Raw genomic sequence first — 23951 nt, 5'->3', positions numbered from 1 at the left:
CCCGCAGAGCCCCTGTTACCCCGCAGAGCCCCTGTTACCCCGCAGAGCCCCTGTTACCCCGCAGAGCCTCTGTTACCCCGCAGAGCCTCTGTTACCCCGCAGAGCCTCTGTTACCCCGCAGAGCCCCTGTTACCCCGCAGAGCCCCTGTTACCCCGCAGAGCCCCTGTTACCCCGCAGAGCCCTGTTAACCCGCAGAGCCCTGTTACCCCGCAGAGCCTCTGTTACCCCGCAGAGCCCCTGTTACCCCGCAGAGCCCCTGTTACCCCGCAGAGCCCCTGTTACCCCGCAGAGCCCCTGTTACCCCGCAGAGCCCCTGTTACCCCGCAGAGCCCCTGTTACCCCGCAGAGCCCCTGTTACCCCGCAGAGCCTCTGTTACCCCGCAGAGCCTCTGTTACCCCGCAGAGCCTCTGTTACCCCGCAGAGCCCCTGTTACCCCGCAGAGCCCCTGTTACCCCGCAGAGCCCCTGTTACCCCGCAGAGCCTCTGTTACCCCGCAGAGCCCCTGTTACCCCGCAGAGCCCCTGTTACCCCGCAGAGCCCCTGTTACCCCGCAGAGCCCCTGTTACCCCGCAGAGCCTCTGTTACCCCGCAGAGCCTCTGTTACCCCGCAGAGCCCCTGTTACTCCGCAGAGCCTCTGTTACCCCGCAGAGCCCCTGTTACCCCGCAGAGCCTCTGTTACCCCGCAGAGCTTCTGTTACCCCGCAGAGCCTCTGTTACCCCGCAGAGCCCCTGTTACCCCGCAGAGCCCCTGTTACCCCGCAGAGCCCCTGTTACCCCGCAGAGCCCCTGTTACCCCGCAGAGCCTCTGTTACCCCGCAGAGCCCCTGTTACCCCGCAGAGCCTCTGTTACCCCGCAGAGCCTCTGTTACCCCGCAGAGCCCCTGTTACCCCGCAGAGCCCCTGTTACCCCGCAGAGCCCCTGTTACCCCGCAGAGCCTCTGTTACCCCGCAGAGCCCCTGTTACCCCGCAGAGCCCCTGTTACCCCGCAGAGCCCCTGTTACCCCGCAGAGCCTCTGTTACCCCGCAGAGCCCCTGTTACCCCGCAGAGCCTCTGTTACCCCGCAGAGCCTCTGTTACCCCGCAGAGCCTCTGTTACCCCGCAGAGCCCCTGTTACTCCGCAGAGCCTCTGTTACCCCGCAGAGCCCTTGTTACCCCGCAGAGCCTCTGTTACCCCGCAGAGCTTCTGTTACCCCGCAGAGCCTCTGTTACCCCGCAGAGCCCCTGTTACCCCGCAGAGCCCCTGTTACCCCGCAGAGCCCCTGTTACCCCGCAGAGCCCCTGTTACCCCGCAGAGCCCCTGGTGTTTCTGCTCAGAGACCAACCTTCAGCTTGAACTCCAGCTCAGAGGAACATCTGGTCTTCTCACACTCGATGGTGACTTTGCCCCCCAGCTCCAGGGTCATGGTGCCGTACAGGATCCCTGCAGCAGAGCAGGAGAGACGTCACCAACCCAACCCCCAAAGCCGGATCTGGACGGGGGGAGGGGCATCTCCAGGTTCCTGAGAAAACCTGACCCTCCTCAACCCCCCCATGGCCTTCTGTCAGCAGCTTCACATCAACACACTGGTCCTGAGGGGGGGCACCTTTGCAGTGGGCGTAGGGCATGGTGATGATGTACTCCTCCTCCCTGCTCAGGAACAGCAGCCGGGCTCGGCCGTCCAGAACCGCGGACAGCGAGTTACCTGTGGGAACAGGTGAGTGAGTGTTCTGAGCTCGGCCCAGAAGAACCTGCCGGCTGAAGAACCTCGGTACCGTAGAACTTGGACTTGGCCAGGATGCTTCCGCTGATGGAGAAGCCGTCCTTCCGGTTGCAGACGTAGAAAGCAGAGATGGGGGGGTGGTGGGACACCTGAGGGGCAGAAGAACTTTGTGAGGGGGATCAGCGGGTCGGGTTCTGACCGCCTGCTGCCGGGCTCTCACCTGCTCGGCTATGTAGAAGGTGCAGCTGTCCGTGTGGGGGTGGAGCCAGCAGCAGCGGAACGTCTCCCCCAGGATGGGGTTGTACGGCTTCTTCAGACCCTGAAAAGGAGAACCTTTCAGTTCCTCAGCTTTACGGGAAGTTCTAAACCCACAGAGCGGGTTTTCCCGTCAGAGAAACGCTGAGTCATTGACGGAGGATCAGGTTTTCTGCTGAGTCATTGTACAGGAACAAAGAAAGGAGACCTGAGACCTGATCCAGAACCAAACCGGACTCCGGTCCAGGAGAACCCTCACCTTGGGCTTCTTGTAGAACCCGGACAGGTACCATCTCAGCACCGTTTTGATCCGCCCATAGGCGCTCTCCTCCAGAGCCGCTCTGAAACAAAGTCCACATGTCTCACATGAAAACCCCACCCGGACCCAGACTGTGGGTCATCTAGACAGGAAGCCGCTCGGGGGGCTCTGGAGGTTCTACAGACATTTCACTGATTAGAAATGTAAATATTCCTTTGAAAATGTGCAGAGATGGACCCCCCCCCCAGGCTTTGGCCCCGCCCATCGGAAGCACTGACTGGGACAGCAGGTCGGCGTGGTAATAGTAGTCCGACAGCTTGTCCAGGAAGGAGCGCGGCTCCAGGATGAAGGTGGGCAGCACCACCTTGGACAGGTCCATGCCCGGCCGCAGCTGCTTCAGCAGACCCCAGATCAGACCTTTGTTCTCCTCAGACACCGTCTCCACCTGGGACCCCTCCCCGGCCTGAAGGAGCAAATGGACAGATGGATGAAAGACGCTGTCGTGGAAGAGCCCGGCCCGGCTGGGACGGAGGTACAGGTACCTCTGCGATATCCTCCGTGCTCTGCTCCTCGTAGGCCGTAGAAGGCGGAGGAGGAGGCGTCTCCTCCGACTGCTCCATGTCGCTCTCCTCCGTCAGCCGCCCGCCGTTTTCCTCGGCGGTGGCGTCCCAGTCGTCGTGCAGCTCGCGCTCGGATTTGTCGGAAAAGCCGTCGTTCTCCATGTGGTGCCCGCCGTCGCTCAGCCTTCCAAAGACACAGAGAAACCACACCTGAGAGCCGGACGCTGGACCCCAGCTCCGGGGGGAACGGCAGAGTTTCTACGACAGGACAGAGTCTCCCGTGTTCCCGCCGACCGACCGACCAGGACCACAGCCGACCTTCTGCTCAGGCCAGTCAGGTCCAGACATCGTCCACACGGTAAAAACACAGAAACCACCAAACCAACAAAGAGGCACCGCCATTTCAGACCTCACCTGCACTTTCAACGGATCTGAAAACGGCGAGTTACATTACAGAAGCAGAAACTCAACTTCCTTCACAACAGAGAATTTCAGACAAAGACCAGACGGACCAGATCGACCGGCTGCAGATCATCCACAGGCTGATGTGGATCTATTCACAGACCGCAGCAGCGGCTTTCTGCAGCCGCCGCATACCTGCAGCCGCCGCATACATGCAGCCGCCTACCTGTAGCTGAGATTCTTCCCTGCCAGAAACGACAAACGTCTACAGAAAGCTCCCGGAGCAGCAACAGCTCCCCACAGCTTCCTCCTTCCTCATACCTGCTTCCTGAAAGCTGTGCGTGTGGCGGCGTGCAATCATGCATGCGCGTCAGCATGCTGTGGCTGCGCTGTCCTTTGGGTGGTGCTCACTTTTTTTTCTGCTCCTCTGTCTGTCATGTGACCGGACAGAGCACTCTGATTGGCTCAGAGAAAAGGAGGAGTTACTGGGGAGGACAGGCAGATGGCTGGTATGAGGATGGGGGCTGGGAGGAGCAGAGGGAGGCGTGCAAACAGCAGAGCGACTGACTGACAATGTTTAACAGCAGGACCGGAGTCTGGACTGAGGAGGAGCACAGTTCAGGTCTGAGAAAGAGCAGCTTCCAGCAGAAAAACAATGCAGGTCGAGAGGAAGCGTGAGGCGGAGGAAGGGTGAGGCTGAAAAGGCGTGAGGCGGAGGGAGCGTGAGGCGGAGGAAGGGTGAAGCGGAGAAGGCGTGAGGCGGAGAAGGAGTGAAGCGGAGAATGCGTGAGGCGGAGGAGGCGTGAGGCGGAGGCAGCGTGAGGCGGAGGCAGCGTGAGGCGGAGGCAGCGTGAGGCGGAGGAAGCGTGAGGCGGAGGCAGCGTGAGGCGGAGGAAGCGTGAGGCGGAGGCAGCGTGAGGCGGAGGAAGCGTGAGGCGGAGAGAGCGTGAGGCGGAGGGAGCGTGAGGCGGAGGGAGCGTGGGGCGGAGGGAGCGTGAGGCGGAGGCAGCGTGAGGCGGAGGGAGCGTGAGGCGGAGAAGGCGTGAGGCGGAGGGAGCGTGAGGCGGAGGGAGCGTGAGGCGGAGGGAGCGTGAGGCGGAGGGAGCGTGAGGCGGAGGCAGCGTGAGGCGGAGAGAGCGTGTGGCGGAGGGAGCGTCAGGCAGAGGGAGCGTCAGGCAGAGGGAGCATGAGGAGGAGGGAGCATGAGGCGGAGGGAGCGTGAAGCGGAGGGAGCGTGAGGCGGAGAGAGCGTGAGGCGGAGGGAGCGTCAGGCAGAGGGAGCGTCAGGCAGAGGGAGCATGAGGAGGAGGGAGCATGAGGCGGAGGGAGCGTGAAGCGGAGGGAGCGTGAAGCGGAGGGAGCGTGAGGCGGAGGCAGCGTGAGGCGGAGAGAGCGTGTGGCGGAGGCAGCGTGAGGCGGAGGGAGCGTGAGGCGGAGGGAGCGTGAGGCGGAGGCAGCGTGAGGCGGAGAGAGCGTGAGGCGGAGGGAGCGTCAGGCAGAGGGAGCATGAGGAGGAGGGAGCATGAGGCGGAGGGGGAGTGAAGCGGAGGGAGCGTGAGGCGGAGGGAGCGTGAAGCGGAGGGAGCGTGAAGCGGAGGGAGCGTGAGGCGGAGGGAGCGTCAGGCAGAGGGAGCATGAGGAGGAGGGAGCATGAGGCGGAGGCAGCGTGAGGCGGAGAGAGCGTGAGGCGGAGGCAGCGTGAGGTGGAGGGAGCGTGAGGCGGAGGCAGCGTGAGGCGGAGAGAGCGTGAGGCGGAGGGAGCGTGAGGAGGAGGGAGCATGAGGCGGAGGCAGCGTGAGGCGGAGAGAGCGTGAGGCGGAGGCAGCGTGAGGCGGAGGGAGCGTGAGGCGGAGGCAGCGTGAGGCGGAGGGAGCGTGAGGCGGAGGGAGCTTGAGGCGGAGGGAGCGTGAGGCGGAGGCAGCGTGAGGCGGAGAGAGCGTGAGGCGGAGGGAGCGTGAGGCGGAGGGAGCGTGAGGCGGAGGGAGCTTGAGGCGGAGGGAGCGTGAGGCGGAGGGAGCTTGAGGCGGAGGGAGCGTGAGGCGGAGGGAGCGTGAGGCGGAGGGAGCGTGAGGCGGAGGCAGCGTGAGGCGGAGAGAGCGTGAGGCGGAGGGAGCGTGAGGCGGAGGGAGCGTGAAGCGGAGGGAGCGTGAGGCGGAGGGAGCGTCAGGCAGAGGGAGCATGAGGAGGAGGGAGCATGAGGCGGAGGGAGCGTGAAGCGGAGGGAGCGTGAGGCGGAGGGAGCGTGAAGCGGAGGGAGCGTGAAGCGGAGGGAGCGTGAGGCGGAGGGAGCGTCAGGCAGAGGGAGCATGAGGCGGAGGCAGCGTGAGGCGGAGAGAGCGTGAGGCGGAGGCAGCGTGAGGTGGAGGGAGCGTGAGGCGGAGGGAGCGTGAGGCGGAGGGAGCGTGAGGCGGAGAGAGCGTGAGGCGGAGGGAGCGTGAGGCGGAGGGAGCGTGAAGCGGAGGGAGCGTGAGGCGGAGGGAGCGTCAGGCAGAGGGAGCATGAGGAGGAGGGAGCATGAGGCGGAGGGAGCGTGTAGCGGAGGGAGCGTGAGGCGGAGCGAGCGTGAAGCGGAGGGAGCGTGAGGCGGAGGGAGCTTGAGGCGGAGGGAGCGTGAGGCGGAGGCAGCGTGAGGCGGAGGGAGCGTGAGGCGGAGGGAGCGTGAGGCGGAGGGAGCGTCAGGCAGAGGGAGCGTGAGGCGGAGGCAGCGTGAGGCGGAGAGAGCGTGAGGCGGAGGGAGCGTGTAGCGGAGGGAGCGTGAGGCGGAGCGAGCGTGAAGCGGAGGGAGCGTGAGGCGGAGGGAGCTTGAGGCGGAGGGAGCGTGAGGCGGAGGCAGCGTGAGGCGGAGGGAGCGTGAGGCGGAGGGAGCGTGAGGCGGAGGGAGCGTCAGGCAGAGGGAGCATCAGGAGGAGGGAGCATGAGGCGGAGGCAGCGTGAGGCGGAGAGAGCGTGAGGCGGAGGCAGCGTGAGGTGGAGGGAGCGTGAGGCGGAGGGAGCGTGAGGCGGAGGGAGCGTGAGGCGGAGAGAGCGTGAAGCGGAGGGAGCGTCAGGCAGAGGGAGCATGAGGAGGAGGAGCATGAGGCGGAGGCAGCGTGAGGCGGAGGAGCGTGAGGCGGAGGAGCGTGAGGCGGAGGGAGCGTGAGGCGGAGGAGCGTGAGGCGGAGGGAGCGTGAGGCGGAGGAGCGTGAGGCGGAGGAGCGTGAGGGAGGCGGAGGGGGAGCGTCAGGCAGAGGAGCATGAGGAGGAGGGAGCATGAGGCGGAGGCAGCGTGAGGCGGAGAGAGCGTGAGGCGGAGGGAGCGTGAGGCGGAGGGAGCGTGAGGCGGAGGGAGCGTGAGGCGGAGGGAGCGTGAGGCGGAGAGAGCGTGAGGCGGAGGGAGCGTGAGGCGGAGGGAGCGTGAAGCGGAGGGAGCGTGAGGCGGAGGGAGCGTCAGGCAGAGGGAGCATGAGGAGGAGGGAGCATGAGGCGGAGGCAGCGTGAGGCGGAGAGAGCGTGAGGCGGAGGCAGCGTGAGGCGGAGGGAGCGTGAGGCGGAGGCAGCGTGAGGCGGAGAGAGCGTGAGGCGGAGGGAGCGTGAGGCGGAGGGAGCGTGAAGCGGAGGGAGCGTGAGGCGGAGGGAGCTTGAGGCGGAGGGAGCGTGAGGCGGAGGCAGCGTGAGGCGGAGGGAGCGTGAGGCGGAGGCAGCGTGAGGCGGAGAGAGAGCGTGAGGCGGAGGGAGCGTGAGGCGGAGGGAGCGTGAAGCGGAGGGAGCGTGAGGCGGAGGGAGCTTGAGGCGGAGGGAGCGTGAGGCGGAGGCAGCGTGAGGCGGAGGGAGCGTGAGGCGGAGGGAGCGTGAAGCGGAGGGAGCGTGAGGCGGAGGGAGCTTGAGGCGGAGGCAGCGTGAGGCGGAGAGAGCGTGGGGCGGAGGCAGCGTGAGGCGGAGAGAGCGTGAGGCGGAGGGAGCGTGAGGCGGAGGGAGCTTGAGGCGGAGGGAGCGTGAGGCGGAGAGAGCGTGAGGCGGAGAGAGCGTGAGGCGGAGGGAGCGTGAGGCGGAGGGAGCTTGAGGCGGAGGGAGCGTGAGGCGGAGGCAGCGTGAGGCGGAGGGAGCGTGAGGCGGAGGGAGCGTGAGGCGGAGGCAGCGTGAGGCGGAGGGAGCGTGAGGCGGAGGCAGCGTGAGGCGGAGAGAGCGTGGGGCGGAGGCAGCGTGAGGCGGAGAGAGCGTGAGGCGGAGGGAGCGTGAGGCGGAGGGAGCGTGAGGCGGAGGGAGCTTGAGGCGGAGGGAGCGGGAGGCGGAGGCAGCGTGAGGCGGAGGGAGCGTGAGGCGGAGGGAGCTTGAGGCGGAGGGAGCTTGAGGCGGAGGGAGCGTGAGGCGGAGGCAGCGTGAGGCGGAGGGAGCGTGAGGCGGAGGGAGCTTGAGGCGGAGGGAGCGTGAGGCGGAGGCAGCGTGAGGCGGAGAGAGCGTGAGGCGGAGGGAGCGTGAGGCGGAGGGAGCGTGAGGCGGAGGGAGCTTGAGGCGGAGGGAGCGTGAGGCGGAGGGAGCTTGAGGCGGAGGGAGCGTGAGGCGGAGGGAGCGTGAGGCGGAGGGAGCGTGAGGCGGAGGCAGCGTGAGGCGGAGAGAGCGTGAGGCGGAGGGAGCGTGAGGCGGAGGGAGCGTGAAGCGGAGGGAGCGTGAGGCGGAGGGAGCGTCAGGCAGAGGGAGCATGAGGAGGAGGGAGCATGAGGCGGAGGGAGCGTGAAGCGGAGGGAGCGTGAGGCGGAGGGAGCGTGAAGCGGAGGGAGCGTGAAGCGGAGGGAGCGTGAGGCGGAGGGAGCGTCAGGCAGAGGGAGCATGAGGCGGAGGCAGCGTGAGGCGGAGAGAGCGTGAGGCGGAGGCAGCGTGAGGTGGAGGGAGCGTGAGGCGGAGGGAGCGTGAGGCGGAGGGAGCGTGAGGCGGAGAGAGCGTGAGGCGGAGGGAGCGTGAGGCGGAGGGAGCGTGAAGCGGAGGGAGCGTGAGGCGGAGGGAGCGTCAGGCAGAGGGAGCATGAGGAGGAGGGAGCATGAGGCGGAGGGAGCGTGTAGCGGAGGGAGCGTGAGGCGGAGCGAGCGTGAAGCGGAGGGAGCGTGAGGCGGAGGGAGCTTGAGGCGGAGGGAGCGTGAGGCGGAGGCAGCGTGAGGCGGAGGGAGCGTGAGGCGGAGGGAGCGTGAGGCGGAGGGAGCGTCAGGCAGAGGGAGCGTGAGGCGGAGGCAGCGTGAGGCGGAGAGAGCGTGAGGCGGAGGGAGCGTGTAGCGGAGGGAGCGTGAGGCGGAGCGAGCGTGAAGCGGAGGGAGCGTGAGGCGGAGGGAGCTTGAGGCGGAGGGAGCGTGAGGCGGAGGCAGCGTGAGGCGGAGGGAGCGTGAGGCGGAGGGAGCGTGAGGCGGAGGGAGCGTCAGGCAGAGGGAGCATCAGGAGGAGGGAGCATGAGGCGGAGGCAGCGTGAGGCGGAGAGAGCGTGAGGCGGAGGCAGCGTGAGGTGGAGGGAGCGTGAGGCGGAGGGAGCGTGAGGCGGAGGGAGCGTGAGGCGGAGAGAGCGTGAAGCGGAGGGAGCGTCAGGCAGAGGGAGCATGAGGAGGAGGGAGCATGAGGCGGAGGCAGCGTGAGGCGGAGGGAGCGTGAGGCGGAGGGAGCGTGAGGCGGAGGGAGCGTGAGGCGGAGAGAGCGTGAGGCGGAGGGAGCGTGAGGCGGAGGGAGCGTGAGGCGGAGGGAGCGTGAGGCGGAGGGAGCGTCAGGCAGAGGGAGCATGAGGAGGAGGGAGCATGAGGCGGAGGCAGCGTGAGGCGGAGAGAGCGTGAGGCGGAGGCAGCGTGAGGTGGAGGGAGCGTGAGGCGGAGGGAGCGTGAGGCGGAGGGAGCGTGAGGCGGAGGGAGCGTTGAGGCGGAGAGAGCGTGAGGCGGAGGGAGCGTGAGGCGGAGGGAGCGTGAAGCGGAGGGAGCGTGAGGCGGAGGGAGCGTCAGGCAGAGGGAGCATGAGGAGGAGGGAGCATGAGGCGGAGGGAGCGTGTGGCGGAGGGAGCGTGAGGCGGAGCGAGCGTGAAGCGGAGGGAGCGTGAAGCGGAGGGAGCTTGAGGCGGAGGGAGCGTGAGGCGGAGGCAGCGTGAGGCGGAGGGAGCGTGAGGCGGAGGCAGCGTGAGGCGGAGGAGAGCGTGAGGCGGAGGGAGCGTGAGGCGGAGGGAGCGTGAAGCGGAGGGAGCGTGAGGCGGAGGCAGCGTGAGGCGGAGAGAGCGTGAGGCGGAGGGAGCGTGAGGCGGAGGGAGCGTGAGGCGGAGGGAGCGTGAGGCGGAGGGAGCGTGAGGCGGAGAGAGCGTGAGGCGGAGGGAGCGTGAGGCGGAGGGAGCGTGAAGCGGAGGGAGCGTGAGGCGGAGGCAGCGTGAGGCGGAGGCAGCGTGAGGCGGAGAGAGCGTGAGGCGGAGGGAGCGTGAGGCGGAGGGAGCGTGAGGCGGAGGGAGCGTGAGGCGGAGAGAGCGTGAGGCGGAGGGAGCGTGAGGCGGAGGGAGCGTGAAGCGGAGGGAGCGTGAGGCGGAGGGAGCGTGAGGCGGAGGCAGCGTGAGGCGGAGAGAGCGTGAGGCGGAGGGAGCGTGAGGCGGAGGGAGCGTGAGGCGGAGGGAGCGTGAGGCGGAGGGAGCGTGAGGCGGAGGCAGCGTGAGGCGGAGGCAGCGTGAGGCGGAGGGAGCTTGAGGCGGAGGAGCGTGAGGCGGAGGCAGCGTGAGGCGGAGGCAGCGTGAGGCGGAGGCAGCGTGAGGCGGAGGGAGCGTGAAGCGGAGGGAGCGTGAGGCGGAGGGAGCTTGAGGCGGAGGGAGCGTGAGGCGGAGGCAGCGTGAGGCGGAGGGAGCGTGAGGCGGAGGGAGCGTGAAGCGGAGGGAGCGTGAAGCGGAGGGAGCGTGAGGCGGAGGCAGCGTGAGGCGGAGGGAGCGTGAGGCGGAGGCAGCGTGAGGCGGAGAGAGCGTGGGGCGGAGGAACCGTGAGGCGGAGGCAGCGCGAGGCGGAGGAAGCGCGAGGCGGAGAAGGCGTGAGGCGGAGAAGGCGTGAGGCGGAGGCAGCGTGAGGTGGAGGGAGCGTGAGGCGGAGGGAGCGTGAGGCGGAGGGAGCGTGAGGCGGAGAAGGCGTGAGGCTGAGAAGGCGTGAGGCGGAGAAGGCGTGAGGCGGAGAAGGCGTGAGGCGGAGGGAGCGTGAGGCGGAGGGAGCGTGAGGCGGAGAAGGCGTGAGGCTGAGAAGGCGTGAGGCGGAGAAGGCGTGAGGCTGAGAAGGCGTGAGGCGGAGAAGGCGTGAGGCGGAGGGAGCGTGAGGCGGAGGGAGCGTGAGGCGGAGAAGGCGTGAGGCTGAGAAGGCGTGAGGCGGAGAAGGCGTGAGGCTGAGAAGGCGTGAGGCGGAGAAGGCGTGAGGCGGAGGGAGCGTGAGGCGGAGGGAGCGTGAGGCGGAGAAGGCGTGAGGCTGAGAAGGCGTGAGGCGGAGAAGGCGTGAGGCGGAGGGAGCGTGAGGCGGAGGGAGCGTGAGGCGGAGGGAGCGTGAAGCGGAGGGAGCGTGAGGCGGAGGGAGCTTGAGGCGGAGGGAGCGTGAGGCGGAGGCAGCGTGAGGCGGAGGGAGCGTGAGGCGGAGGCAGCGTGAGGCGGAGAGAGAGTGGGGCGGAGGAACCGTGAGGCGGAGGCAGCGCAAGGCGGAGGAAGCGTGAGGCGGAGAAGGCGTGAGGCGGAGGGAGCGTGAGGCGGAGGAACAAACATCTGCTGGGATCTTACTGCAGCAGCTCCGTCTCTGAGAGCGGCGACGCCTGCAGCAGGTGCAGGAAATGCGAGGACTCGGGGGTCAGGCTGACGTCTCCCTCTCGGGCCGCCTTGGCCGTCAGCTTGTAGAGGCTGGAGCAGTTCAGAGCCAGCTCCAGAGCGTCCATCCAGCACCGGCCTGAGGAGACACAGAACCCACGGGGGTCAGAGGAAGGCTTTACCCCAGTGCTGCGGCGAAGGGCGGGCGGCCTCACCGTCAGACTCGGATGCAGCTCTGAAGATCAGGTAGTTACTTGGCAGAGGCTGCGTAATGGAGCCCACGTTCTCTCCTTTGGGACCCTGGACAGCAAACAGCCGTTAATGACACTTCCTGTCCGGCGGTTGACCTGTGACCCCCACTGATGCCCAGAAACACAACGTTCCACTGAAGGAGAACAGGAAGGTTAGAGCGCCACCTAGAGAGCATCATTACATCTGCCTGAAACAAGTCCACTTAAAGTGAGATGAAGGTTCAGTCAGGAACACATTCAGGTCACATGACTCCACCCTAAAGATGGGGTGGTTGGATTCTGACACTCCCGCCCTAAACGTTCCTGTCAGAAAAGGTTTCTGGAGAAAGTATCCGGAGTTCAGACCTGCAGGGAAACCAAAAGATCTCCAACTTTGTGTCCTTACAGACGTACTGCACCCCCAGGAGGCTCTGACTTCACACCCCTCTTACTGAGGAATGGAGCAGGCCCTGCCTCTGGCGTGGTCTCAGCAGGTTGGGTACCTTCACAGCCCAGATGGACTTTTCCAGAGGGTGATAGAGCTTGAAGCAGAACCCGTCCTTCTTGGAGGGTCTCTCGATCAGCTTACAGGCGCTGAGGAGGATGGTGCCCACCCAGTGGTCTGCTTTGGGGGTCTTGTAGATCAAAAGTACTCCCGGCTTCAGGGCACACCACAGCCTGGTCCAGCTCTTCAAAGACCCTCGGATCTGGAGGAGGGCGGGATGGTGAACGTCTGACCTAAATGATGACATCATCATGCTGGTTCCTCCCACCTTCAGCCAGTTGGACATGATGACGACACTGGGGTCCTTCAGAGCGATGGAAAGCTCTTTAGCCGCCCGTTTCTTCTCCTGCCTGTAATTCTGCTTTTGGACCTGGTGAAAAAACCGTCAGACATGAGTCATCAGCAGTGACTTTCCAAGAGCAACCACTAGGTGGCAGCAGAGCAACAAGAAGGGAAATGTCTCCTTCCTGTTGAATCGTGAATGAAAGTCTAAAGGCTGAGGATGTCAAACATCACACCGGTCCCTGAAGCAGACAGACTCGTACCTTCAAGGACTCCTTTCGGGCCAGTTTCTCTGTGGGGGAGGGGCACTCCTTCTCAACGCCATTAAACATCCTCGACTCAGACTGGTAATTGTGAGAAAAAAGACAGTCAGAGACCACAAGGAGCTTCAGTCCTCCAAGTTTCTCCGTGACGCCCCTAGAGAACGTTTGTGACTCTGTCAGCCTGAAACGGAGTCGTGGTTTGGTCTGGAGAAGCAGATGAGCATTTCTGAGCTGATGGAGCGAGCTGCTGGCGGTTTGTGACCACAAACCGACCACCTTCCACAGAAGAACGAAACGCTGCGTACAGATACCTGTACGGGTCTGAGTCTCAGAGTCTGACGTTACTGTTTATTTAAAGACTTGGAGCCACAGCAGCAGGTATCGCATGTATGTAACGACACTGAGCTGATCTGATGTAGCAAAGGATTTATTGGCTGGAAGCGGCAGAGGAACATCTACAACACCCTGCAGTAACGTAGATATGGTCAGCCTGAGCGCGGCGAAGCGACATGCAGTGACAAGACAAGACGCTCCTGCGGCAGCGAGTCCTTTCCTTCAACAGTCTGGACACACGCTGTGCGCTGATGGACCTGCGGGGAAGCGGGAACAGTTCTGATCCAGATTCCAGCTCAGACCAGGAAAACAAAGAGGTTCATGGATCTGTTGGTCTGCAGGAGGACGATCAGAAAGGGGCGGAGCTTGGAGAATGTGGCCCGCCAACTGTGACGCTTACGTCAGCGCTAGAAGCTTTTTCAAACAGCATTTGGAATGAAGAAATACTCGGAAATGTTCATCTTCATTTCCTTTATAAATGTCCTCCATCATAAGAAAACGCTACAAAAAAAATCACCTAAACACAGTTATCATCAGTGGTTTGTAAAAACACAGGAGTTTGGGAGGAGCTGCCCAATCAGGAGCTGTGATCTTACCTTGCTGCCAGGTGATTGGGCAGGACTAAGTTCATTAGTCAGCATGGGGAGGCCGTTCGTGTCTGTCTCGCTGCCTGGTGGAACCATGGACACACATCACACAGAAACGTGCACGGCGTGAACTTCTGCTGACAAACAGTCCAAGCAGCTGAAGCAGCAGGAACAGCCTAACGGCCCCACAGCATCCCTACCTGGGCTGATGCTGGACAGGTCGTTGTCTCCGCCATAAGACAGGTTTCGGGTGAGGGTCCGGGGGTCAAGTCTGGGCGGTGAGGTGGCACTGGGGCACAAAGAAAGCCTCCGATGGAACAAGTTCTCCTCCTTCATCCTGATGGCCTGTCCTCTGCATGGAGAAGACCTGACGATGGAGACGTGGAGGTCAGACGCTCCGTCCTTTCTCTGGATGTTCAAACTTCACGTCAGTGTTTCTCTGTCTAACCTCCATCTAACCTCCCCCCACCGTGCCCCAACCCCGTCCAGCTCCACGCCAACAAAGCCTCTCTGTGCGCCTGTCCCCACCACGTCACAGTGCAAGGCAGCGAGGGATGGAGAACCAGCAGTGATGCTGCTCCACAGAGTTCCTCTGTTCCTCTGAAAGCAACAAAAGCTCCTTCTGGTTTCATCGACCACTCTGGTCACGACGGCTCACTCAAAAACTGATGCGTCATGTTCAGGAACCCACCGAAGCACAGCTGCTCTGAAGGCTGGAGGCTTGCTGGTTCCAGTCTCTAGAAGAGCCTGATCACACCTGGGTGGGTTTAGGCACAGCAGTAACTTGACCGAGCCCCCACCTGCTCAAGCACTGAGGGAAAAAGCAGCCCCGCCCTCACTGTGGAGGAGGTGAGGCCGTGAACCCGAGGACGACCTGCTAAAGTTCAGAACAGCTGATCAGTCCAGGACTCCCCCCAGACCAGCTGCATCACCACAAAGCGCTCAGGAAGACGCAGTCGCATCATTTCCTGTTTCACATCTTCACTGCAGAGAACACCATCACCAGCAGCCTCCTTCTCAGCTCCTCACAGAAGCTGGAAGTCCTCCAAGTCCACCTTCCTCTGGACCTTAGACCTAAACCCAGCGGTCAGAGTTGGGTCTCTCATCAGCACGGTCCTAAGACTGCACCTCCACCCACCAAGAAACACCTTGTTTGTCGCTAAAGGTTCTCACTTATCCAGGAGACATCTTGAAGTTGAGTCATGGCATCTGGACTTTAAATCTTTAAGGTCCAGATGCCATGACTCTACTTCCAGACATCCTGAGGTTTGCAGATGACACCGTGGTGTCAGGGCTCATCAGGTGTCAGGGCTCATCTCTGCAAAGTAACAGAGTAATGAAGCCAACCAGGAAATACCAATATTTTGCAGTTCCTGAAATGACCACTAGAGGCAGGTTTCTAAAGGGATGTATTGATTTATTTTCTACGTAACTGTGGGCGGGTCTTTAAAAGTCTTCTTTTTAACAGAATTTCAATCTGAGCATTATTACAAATTTTATTGTTTGGGAAGAAAACACCAACTGTATTTTAATTTAAAAATTCATATTTTTACTAAAAAAAAAATCATTTTTCTGTTGCTTTTATCACAAATTATGTGAAATGTTTTTTTAAACCAAAAATGTTGTTTTGACCAGAAATTCCATCCATCCATCCATCATCCATCCGTCCGTCCGTCCATCCATCCGTCCGTCCATCCATCATCCATCCGTCTGTCCGTCCGTCCATCCATCCATCCATCCATCCGTCCATCATCCATCCATCCGTCCATCATCCATCCATCCATCATCCATCCATCCGTCCATCCATCCGTCCATCATCCATCCATCCGTCCATCCGTCCATCCGTCCGTCCATCATCCATCCGTCCGTCCGTCCATCCATCCGTCCATCATCCATCCATCCGTCTGTCCGTCCGTCCATCCATCCGTCCATCATCCATCCATCCGTCCGTCCGTCCGTCCATCCATCCGTCCATCATCCATCCATCCGTCCGTCCGTCCATCCATCCATCCGTCCGTCCACCATCCATCCGTCCGTCCGTCCATCCATCCGTCCGTCCGTCCGTCCATCCATCCGTCCATCATCCATCCATCCGTCCATCCGTCCGTCCGTCCGTCCATCCATCCATCCATCCGTCCATCATCCATCCATCATCCATCCGTCTGCCGTCCGTCCATCCATCCATCCATCCGTCCGTCCGTCCGTCCATCCTCCATCCATCCATCCGTCCATCCGTCCGTCCATCATCCATCCATCATCCATCCATCCGTCCATCCATCCGTCCATCATCCATCCATCCATCCGTCCGTCCGTCAATCCATCATCCATCCGTCCATCATCCATCCATCCATACATCCATCCATCATCCATCCACCCATCCATCCATCCATCCGTCCGTCCATCATCCATCCATCCGTCCATCATCCATCCATCCATACATCCATCCATCATCCATCCATCCATCCGTCCATCATCCATCCATCATCCATCCATCCATCCGTCCATCCATCCGTCCATCATCCATCCATCCATCCATCCGTCCGTCCGTCCGGCAATCCATCATCCATCCGTCCATCATCCATCCATCCATACATCCATCCATCATCCATCCACCCATCCATCCATCCATCCGTCCGTCCATCATCCATCCATCCGTCCATCATCCATCCATCCATACATCCATCCATCATCCATCCGTCCGTCCGTCCGTCCATCCGTCCATCATCCATCCATCCATCCGTCCGTCCATCCATCATCCATCCATCCATCCACCCGTCCATCCATCCGTCCGTCCGTCCATCCATCCATCCGTCCATCCATCCATCCATCCGTCCGTCCGTCCATCCATCATCCATCCGTCCGTCCGTCCATCCATCCGTCCGTCCATCCATCATCCATCCATCCATCCATCCATCCATCCGTCCGTCCATCCATCATCCATCCATCCATCCATCCGTCCATCATCCATCCATCCACCCGTCCATCCATCCATCCATCCGTCCGTCCGTCCATCCATCATCCATCCGTCCGTCCATCCATCCATCCATCATCCATCCATCCCTCATCCATCCATCCGTCCGTCCATCCATCTGTCCGTCCATCCATCATCCATCCATCCGTCCATCCATCCATCCGTCCGTCCATCCATCATCCATCCATCCGTCCATCATCCATCCATCCACCCGTCCATCCATCCATCCGTCCGTCCGTCCATCCATCCATCATCCATCCGTCCGTCCGTCCGTCCATCCATCCATCCGTCCATCATCCATCCATCCATCATCCATCCGTCCGTCCGTCCGTCCATCCGTCCATCATCCATCCATCCATCCATCCATCCATCCGTCCATCCATCCGTCCATCATCCATCCATCCATCCGTCCATCCATCCGTCCATCATCCATCCATCATCCATCCGTCCATCCGTCCATCCATCCGTCCATCATCCATCCGTCCGTCCGTCCATCCATCCATCCGTCCGTCCGTCCGTCCATCCATCCATCCATCCGTCCATCATCCATCCATCCATCATCCATCCGTCTGCCGTCCGTCCATCCATCCGTCCGTCCGTCCGTCCATCATCCATCCGTCCATCCGTCCATCATCCATCCATCCATCATCCATCCATCCATCCATCCGTCCATCCGTCCGTCCATCATCCATCCATCCATCCATCCGTCCATCATCCATCCATCCATCCGTCTGTCCGTCCGTCCATCCATCCATCCGTCCATCATCCATCCATCCATACATCCATCCATCATCCATCCACCCATCCATCCGTCCGTCCATCATCCATCCATACGTCCATCATCCATCCATCCATACATCCATCCATCATCCATCCATCCGTCCGTCCATCCATCCGTCCGTCCGTCCATCATCCATCCATCCATCCATCCGTCCGTCCATCCATCCATCATCCATCCATCCATCCGTCCGTCCATCCGTCCGTCCGTCCATCCATCCATCCGTCCATCCATCCATCCGTCCGTCCATCCATCCATCCATCATCCATCCATCCGTCTGTCCATCCATCCGTCCGTCCATCCATCATCCATCCATCCGTCCATCCATCCATCCATCCGTCCGTCCATCCATCCGTCCATCCATCCGTCCGTCCGTCCATCCGTCCATCATCCATCCATCCATCCATCCATCCATCATCCATCCATCCGTCCATCCGTCCGTCCGTCCATCCATCCATCCGTCCATCCATCCGTCCATCCGTCCGTCCATCCATCATCCATCCGTCCGTCCGTCCATCCATCCATCCATCATCCATCCATCCCTCATCCATCCATCCGTCCGTCCATCCCTCATCCATCCATCCATCATCCATCCATCCATCCCTCATCCATCCATCCATCATCCATCCATCCATCCATCCATTATCCATCCATCCCTCATCCATCCATCTATCCCTCATCCATCCATCCATCATCCATCCGTCCGTCCGTCCATCCATCCATCCCTCATCCATCCATCCATCCATCCGTCCGTCCATCCATCCATCCATCATCCATCCATCCATCCCTCATCCATCCATCCATCATCCATCCGTCCGTCCATCCATCCGTCCGTCCGTCCATCCTTCCATCCATCCATCCGTCCGTCCATCCATCCATCATCCATCCATCCATCCGTCCGTCCATCCGTCCGTCCATCCATCCGTCCGTCCATCCATCCGTCCGTCCATCCATCATCCATCCATCCGTCCGTCCATCCATCATCCATCCATCCGTCCGTCCATCCATCATCCATCCATCCATCCATCCATCATCCATCCATCCGTCCGTCCATCCATCCGTCCGTCCGTCCATCCGTCCATCATCCATCCATCCATCCATCCGTCCATCCATCCATCATCCATCCATCCATCCGTCCGTCCGTCCGTCCGTCCATCCATCCATCCGTCCATCCATCCATCCATCCATCCATCCATCCGTCCGTCCGTCCATCCATCATCCATCCGTCCGTCCGTCCGTCCATCCATCCATCCATCCATCATCCATCCATCATCCATCCATCCCTCATCCATCCATCCGTCCGTCCATCCCTCATCCATCCATCCATCATCCATCCATCCATCCCTCATCCATCCATCCATCATCCATCCATCCATCCATCCCTCATCCATCCATCCATCATCCATCCATCCCTCATCCATCCATCCATCCGTCCGTCCATCCATCCATCCATCCATCCCTCATCCATCCGTCCGTCCATCCATCCATCCATCCCTCATCCATCCATCCATCCATTATCCATCCATCCCTCATCCATCCATCCATCATCCATCCGTCCGTCCGTCCATCCATCCATCCCTCATCCATCCATCCATCCGTCCGTCCATCCATCCATCCATCCATCATCCATCCATCCATCCATCCCTCATCCATCCATCCATCATCCATCCGTCCGTCCATCCATCCATCATCCATCCCTCATCCATCCCTCATCCATCCGTCCATCCATCCATCCATCCATCCATCCATCCATCCATCCATCCATCCATCATCCATCCATCATCCATCCATCCCTCATCCATCCCTCATCCATCCATCCATCCATCCCTCATCCATCCATCCGTCCGTCCGTCCGTCCATCCATCCATCCATCATCCATCTTCTTTTGCTCATTTGGGACCAGGTCCTAACCGATCCGCTGGTCAATGTCACGTCCAATCTTCCCTCACTCATGGCCAAGACCCACTAACATAAACTCCTCCTCCTGGAGCTCTCCACCCACCCAGAGATGACAAACTCCTTTCTTGGTGGAGAACCAAGGCCTCAGACTTAGTGGTGCTGACCCTAATCCCAGCCGCTTCACAAACCGCCCCAATGCCTGCTGGAGGTTTTGGCTCGATGAAGCCAACAGAGCAACATCCTCTGTGGTCCCCAAACCATATCCCCCTGGCCCCTGGCTGTGCCAAGAAGTCCTGTCCGTACAGAACCGGCGATAAAGGGCAGCCAACGTGCACCGGGAACAGGTCAAACTTCCTGACGGCTATGATTTGACCGGATATGTTAAAAAACAAATCAGCATCAGTCGTCACTATCCTTCAGTAAATCCATGAGCAAAGGTAAAAATGATTTGGTAAACTTCTCGAGTTTGGTGAATAAATACTCAGTCATGATGCTGAAGAACACACAGAGTTCTGCGGGACCCTGAGGTCAGAGGTCAGACTCACTCAGTTCCTCTTTTTCCCAGCTCCTCCTGATTGGTCCATCAGAAGGCTGTCACTGTAAAATCCCGAGCAGGTCGCTGGAAACACCGTTCATGTGATCCGGAGGGTCCGGCAGATGAGGTCCAACGGGCCGCTTCGTCTCTGGGAAATACAAATGACAAATGACAGGAAGAGCAAAAAAACAGACATGCATTTGTCTCTATGGTGAGGGGCGGGGCTTGAACGGCCACCTGAACCTGTGATGAACGAGGAGAGCTTCCTCTGTGAAGTCATGTGACCAGAACAAACCCCCCAGTGCTGAAAAAAGACCTAAGAAAAATCCAGAAGCCGTCTCATCACCCCCCCAACAGCTCATGTGACGGCGCCGTGCACGTGTGCACGGGAAGCTCTGAACTCTGGGAGGAGAAACTGGAAGAGCTGGAACTGAACAACCAGAACCGGCGTTGGCAGAGACGAAACTCTGTCAGAACCAGAACCACAACGACAGAACTGACAGCCCCTATGATTTACAACCAACAGAACATCCATGAAGGCCCGATTCTGCCGGATTCTGACCCGTTTTCGCTGCCCGCGATCCAACTGGTGTGTCCATGAACCGAGTGTAGAACCAGTTCCAGACAAGGAGAACGAGGAGGAGGAGGAGAAATGTGAAGACTGGGAAAAACCTCAGCAGCAGGTTCTGGAACCTGCTCGGTCACACGCTCTTGTTTGTTTTCGCCGTCATAGCAGCACAGAGACTGTTGGAGAGGGTGTGTGTTTGTGTGTTTCGGTTTGTGTGTGGGGCATGTTGTAACCTGTGTGTGTGTTGGTGAAAGGCCCGGCCGGTCGACTCTACCTCCTCGTTCTTCATCTAGACGGAGGCAGAAATGTCTAGAGTACACACAAAGGCTGGTAGTCAGTGTGTGTGTGACGCACTGCTGCACAATCCTCACACACACACGCAGACACGCACACGACAGAAGCAGACAAACAACGGCCTCATGCTGAGACGTGAAGCCGTCCACCATCAGGATATTCCTGGTACGACGCCACAGATCTTTTGCCCACGCCCCCCCAGCGTCTACACAACGTTAGCTCCCCGTCACAACAACAGCAGCCTGTGTGACCTACATTTACCCCCCAGAGGGGCGTCAGAGTCCAGGATGACCATCACAGTCTGCATGAAAGCAAACGTGGAGGGTTCCTGCTCCTGATCCACATGCAAGCAGACGCACACGCAGAAAGATGCACGTGTGCAGACGCACACAAACCTGGACTCAAGGTTTTAATGCTGACTTTAAAAGAGCAACAATACGTCTGATTATAAAGCCTGACTGCAGCCGACTTGATGGATTTCTTTGTAGGAAAATGTGGAGACTGTTAGGACTTCTGATGACACTGAAGGCTGAATCTGAGCTGCACTTTCTGTATTTTAGAGCCTAAACAAAAGTTCATGTGTGAATATTTGATCAGAGATTTTCACGTTTCTCCTTTTTCCTCCCAGATGGCAGCGTTCTTAGCGGCTGCATCGATTGGGTTGGAGGTTCGACCTTCTGATGGCAGAAGATCCAAAGCCCGGTTCCCTGTGAGACGGACTTCAGGTTCATGTTTGGCGCCGGCTGAGCAGAAGGCGTCAGAGCGAGACGGTTTGGAGAAACCAGAACCAGAAACAACTGGATGAAGCCGCAGCTCCGACAGGCGCTAGAAGGAACGGATCTCCCCAAATCCTCCTCGGATGGGACGTTTTTCTGGAAATTTCTGACTTCTGCAAGTTTCAACAGAATATAACTGACCTTAAGGTGGAAATGATGTCATGGAGAAAAGGAAAAAGGTTCTAGGAAACCAGCAGGACGGAGCCGGAGTGTTGCATTTGTCTGTGGCTTTGAGCCCAAACACAGTCGGCTGCCAAACAAATAGAGCCTAACCACGGAGACGGCGTTCCGGATCACTTATTAAAATAAGAAAACTAGAAAACTGGTAATGAAAGCAGAATCCGTAGAAAACAAACCTCACAAACAGTGTTTTTTAAAGTTCTGAACGCTTCCCTCTGCTGTTTGAGCTAAACGTTGGATTATCTCTTCAGAACAGAAGTCAACCATCAGCCGCCCTGGTTAACCCCAAACATTCCCCCAGTGTGATCCGGTGCTGAACCGGCACTACCGACACGGTTCTGGTCCCTGAAACCGCTGCTTCAGAAACTGACTTGGCAGGGTTACGGGGGGAGGGGGGCATGTCCTACTGTCCGACCGTCTGCAGCTCCATTTTCACACGGAAGTCCACACGTGTTTCTGTTAACATGTATGTAGAAGTGACTCGTTTTCGTCTACGGCCCCGGTGAAGCCAGGAGCCCCTCCCCCTTTGAATTTCAGAAGCTGAAACTCTGCTGAAGTCCTCCGGAAACTAAAATGTCAGTCAGCCAATCAAGAACTAGCCGTCCTCCAGGCCCTTTCTGCTCATGTTGATCTGCAGGAAAGTGGGTCGGGCAGAACCTGCGTCTTCCATCCTTCAGCAGAACAATTCTCTGCGGCTCTGACCTACATAGAAGCAGAGGAACAGCAAAGCTGACGGTGCAGAGGGGGGCGGAGCTTATCCTACTGTAAACACAGGAGAAGCAGAGCGGCGAGGAGAAGACGGAGGAGAGAAACTGGAAGTAGGGTAAGACACTGTGACCCAGAATGCAGCAGGCTTTGGATGGAGGCATGCCAGAACAGAACCAGCAGCACTAGAGCTGCCCCACATTTCCTCGCCACGGCGGCGTCCTCTGTCCTCCACAGCCGAGAGAACCTCCTTGTGTTTTCATGAGGCTCCCCCACCCCCCACAGACGTCATGTGAGGCGGTCAAGCCCGGAAAAACAAACATCACTGCTGATCAAACCGTAACCATAGCAACAATGATTATTGGGAGACAAACACCAATAATAACCAACTAAATCAACGAGAGTCGCTTGATTCAAAGAATTGTTACCTTCGGTGTCTTTATTCTGCTCTCTAAGGTGAAACATAAATAACTAGGTTGCCATTGATGCCCGAGAAGTTTCAAGAAGATCGATAAAAATCCCTAGGACGAGTTTTCGTTTGCATCCGTTACTAAAGGTGCTCTTCTTTGAAAATTCAAGATGGCCGCCTCTTCCCAAGGTCAAATGTCAACGAAACGTCTTTGGTTATTGTAGAATGAAGTTGGCGGCATGTGTGTGCGATTTCGTGAAAATCGCTTACACAAAAGTGTCGTTTTCCCATATTTTCAAAAAACACGAAAATCGCCATTTCTCAGAGTTCGCCACAAAATGGCCGCCACGCCGTAGGTCGTGTGGCCATCCCATAATGATTTCATATCTTCTTTGGGATATCTCCAACATGCGTGTTTTGGTTTCGTAGCTCTAATTTAAAATATTTTCTTTGCCCCCACGAGCGATTTTCGGCCATTCATTTATTTACGGGAACGCTCGCTGTGATGTCATCGACTTGGGGGGGGTTTGTTCTTTTTGCCGAAAATTCATTTTCAATTTATCCCAGCTGTGTGCCAATTTTGGTGAGTTTTCGGGTATGTGGCGGGGGTCAAATTTGAGCTCAAAGGTGCAGATAGAAAGCGGAATAATAATGAGGTTTCCCATGCATTTCAATGCGGCCTGTCTTTCACTATAGGCAGGGAAGTCTTCTTGGCTTTAAACCCTTCCTTTGAGGGCTTTTATGTGTTTTTGTCGTCATTTTTGGGATTACAATTTTGGCATTTTTGCGGTGATGTTGTGGGTGTGTGTGCATATGTCGTTTTGTGCTTTGGGCGACTTTCGACGTGTTTTTTTGACATTTTGAACCTTTTTGAGTGTTTGACCCTCGTTGCAGTTACAATATGGTCCTTGCAGTCTGTGACTGCTGCAGGCCATAAATATGTAATAATAATCATGAAAACTATATTTCCAATAAGAACCCAGACTAAAGCACAGCTGCTCCTCAGCAGACAGCTGACCCGGTTCTGACCCGCTTCCAGAGGATCGGCTGGCATCCTCTCCACTACCTTTGAGCAGAAAGCCTTCAAATAGGTGTTTCTGTGGAGTTAAGGCCGCGTCCCACAGCCTCTACGGACAGAACGCAGCAGCTAGATTGTTAGCAGGAACTAGCAGAAGAGATCACATCACTCCTGTGTTGGTTTCACTTCACTGGATCCCAGTTGATTCTAGAATCCAGTTCAAGATCCTCCTGTTAACCTATAAGGCCTTACATGGAATGGCCCCGTCCTATATTAAGGACCTCATAGTCCCTTACCATCCAATCAGAACACTTCACTCACTAAATGCAGGACTGCTTGTGGTTCCTAGAATTAGTAAAAGTACGGTTGGAGGTAGAGCGTTTAGCCACCAAGCCCCTGTCTTATGGAATAAACTCCCAGCTCATGGAAGAGAGGCCGACTCAGTTTCTACATTCAAAGTTAGACTGAAAACATTCCTCTTTGGACAGGATTATTGTCAGACTAGTTAGTATTCAGAGATTATTTAACTTAATGTTAATTTGTTTAAATTAAACTTAATAACTATTTCTTTTAAAAGGCTGCTAGAAGTTGAAGCTGGGGTAACTATGGTGCTCTGGGGTTCTGTCCTCTTTTCTCTTCTACTTCTACCCTTCCTCTCCTCTATTCTTGATCATAATTCATCATTTAGTTCTC

General features: G+C 58.9%; 1 protein-coding gene across 2 annotated transcripts in view; it reads right to left on the bottom strand.

The window, feature by feature from the left end:
* LOC101171478 (oxysterol-binding protein-related protein 5) overlaps positions 1-23951 on the bottom strand; it is a 34724-nt gene that overhangs the window by 5569 nt on the left and 5204 nt on the right. Inside the window, exons 2-16 of one of the 2 annotated variants that reach the window (XM_023956172.1) lie at positions 19319-19456; positions 13326-13492; positions 13135-13208; positions 12206-12286; positions 11929-12030; positions 11659-11862; positions 11141-11225; positions 10902-11064; positions 2762-2963; positions 2498-2682; positions 2220-2301; positions 1926-2024; positions 1758-1854; positions 1589-1687; positions 1328-1425 (exon numbers count right to left, since the gene is read on the bottom strand). In XM_023956172.1, the coding sequence (XP_023811940.1) occupies positions 1328-1425; positions 1589-1687; positions 1758-1854; positions 1926-2024; positions 2220-2301; positions 2498-2682; positions 2762-2963; positions 10902-11064; positions 11141-11225; positions 11659-11862; positions 11929-12030; positions 12206-12286; positions 13135-13208; positions 13326-13461 (1707 nt within the window). In that variant the 5' untranslated portion in view covers positions 13462-13492; positions 19319-19456. Of the gene's footprint in view, positions 1-1327; positions 1426-1588; positions 1688-1757; positions 1855-1925; positions 2025-2219; positions 2302-2497; positions 2683-2761; positions 2964-10901; positions 11065-11140; positions 11226-11658; positions 11863-11928; positions 12031-12205; positions 12287-13134; positions 13209-13325; positions 13493-19318; positions 19457-23951 lie in introns of those variants that run through there. The other variant, XM_023956173.1, reaches the window with a different exon arrangement.

The sequence above is a fragment of the Oryzias latipes genome, chromosome 6, assembly GCF_002234675.1.
Source record: "Oryzias latipes chromosome 6, ASM223467v1".
NCBI lineage: Eukaryota > Metazoa > Chordata > Actinopteri > Beloniformes > Adrianichthyidae > Oryzias > Oryzias latipes.
Note: the sequence above shows the minus strand (reverse complement) of the source record. Positions and strands in the feature narration are given on the sequence as shown.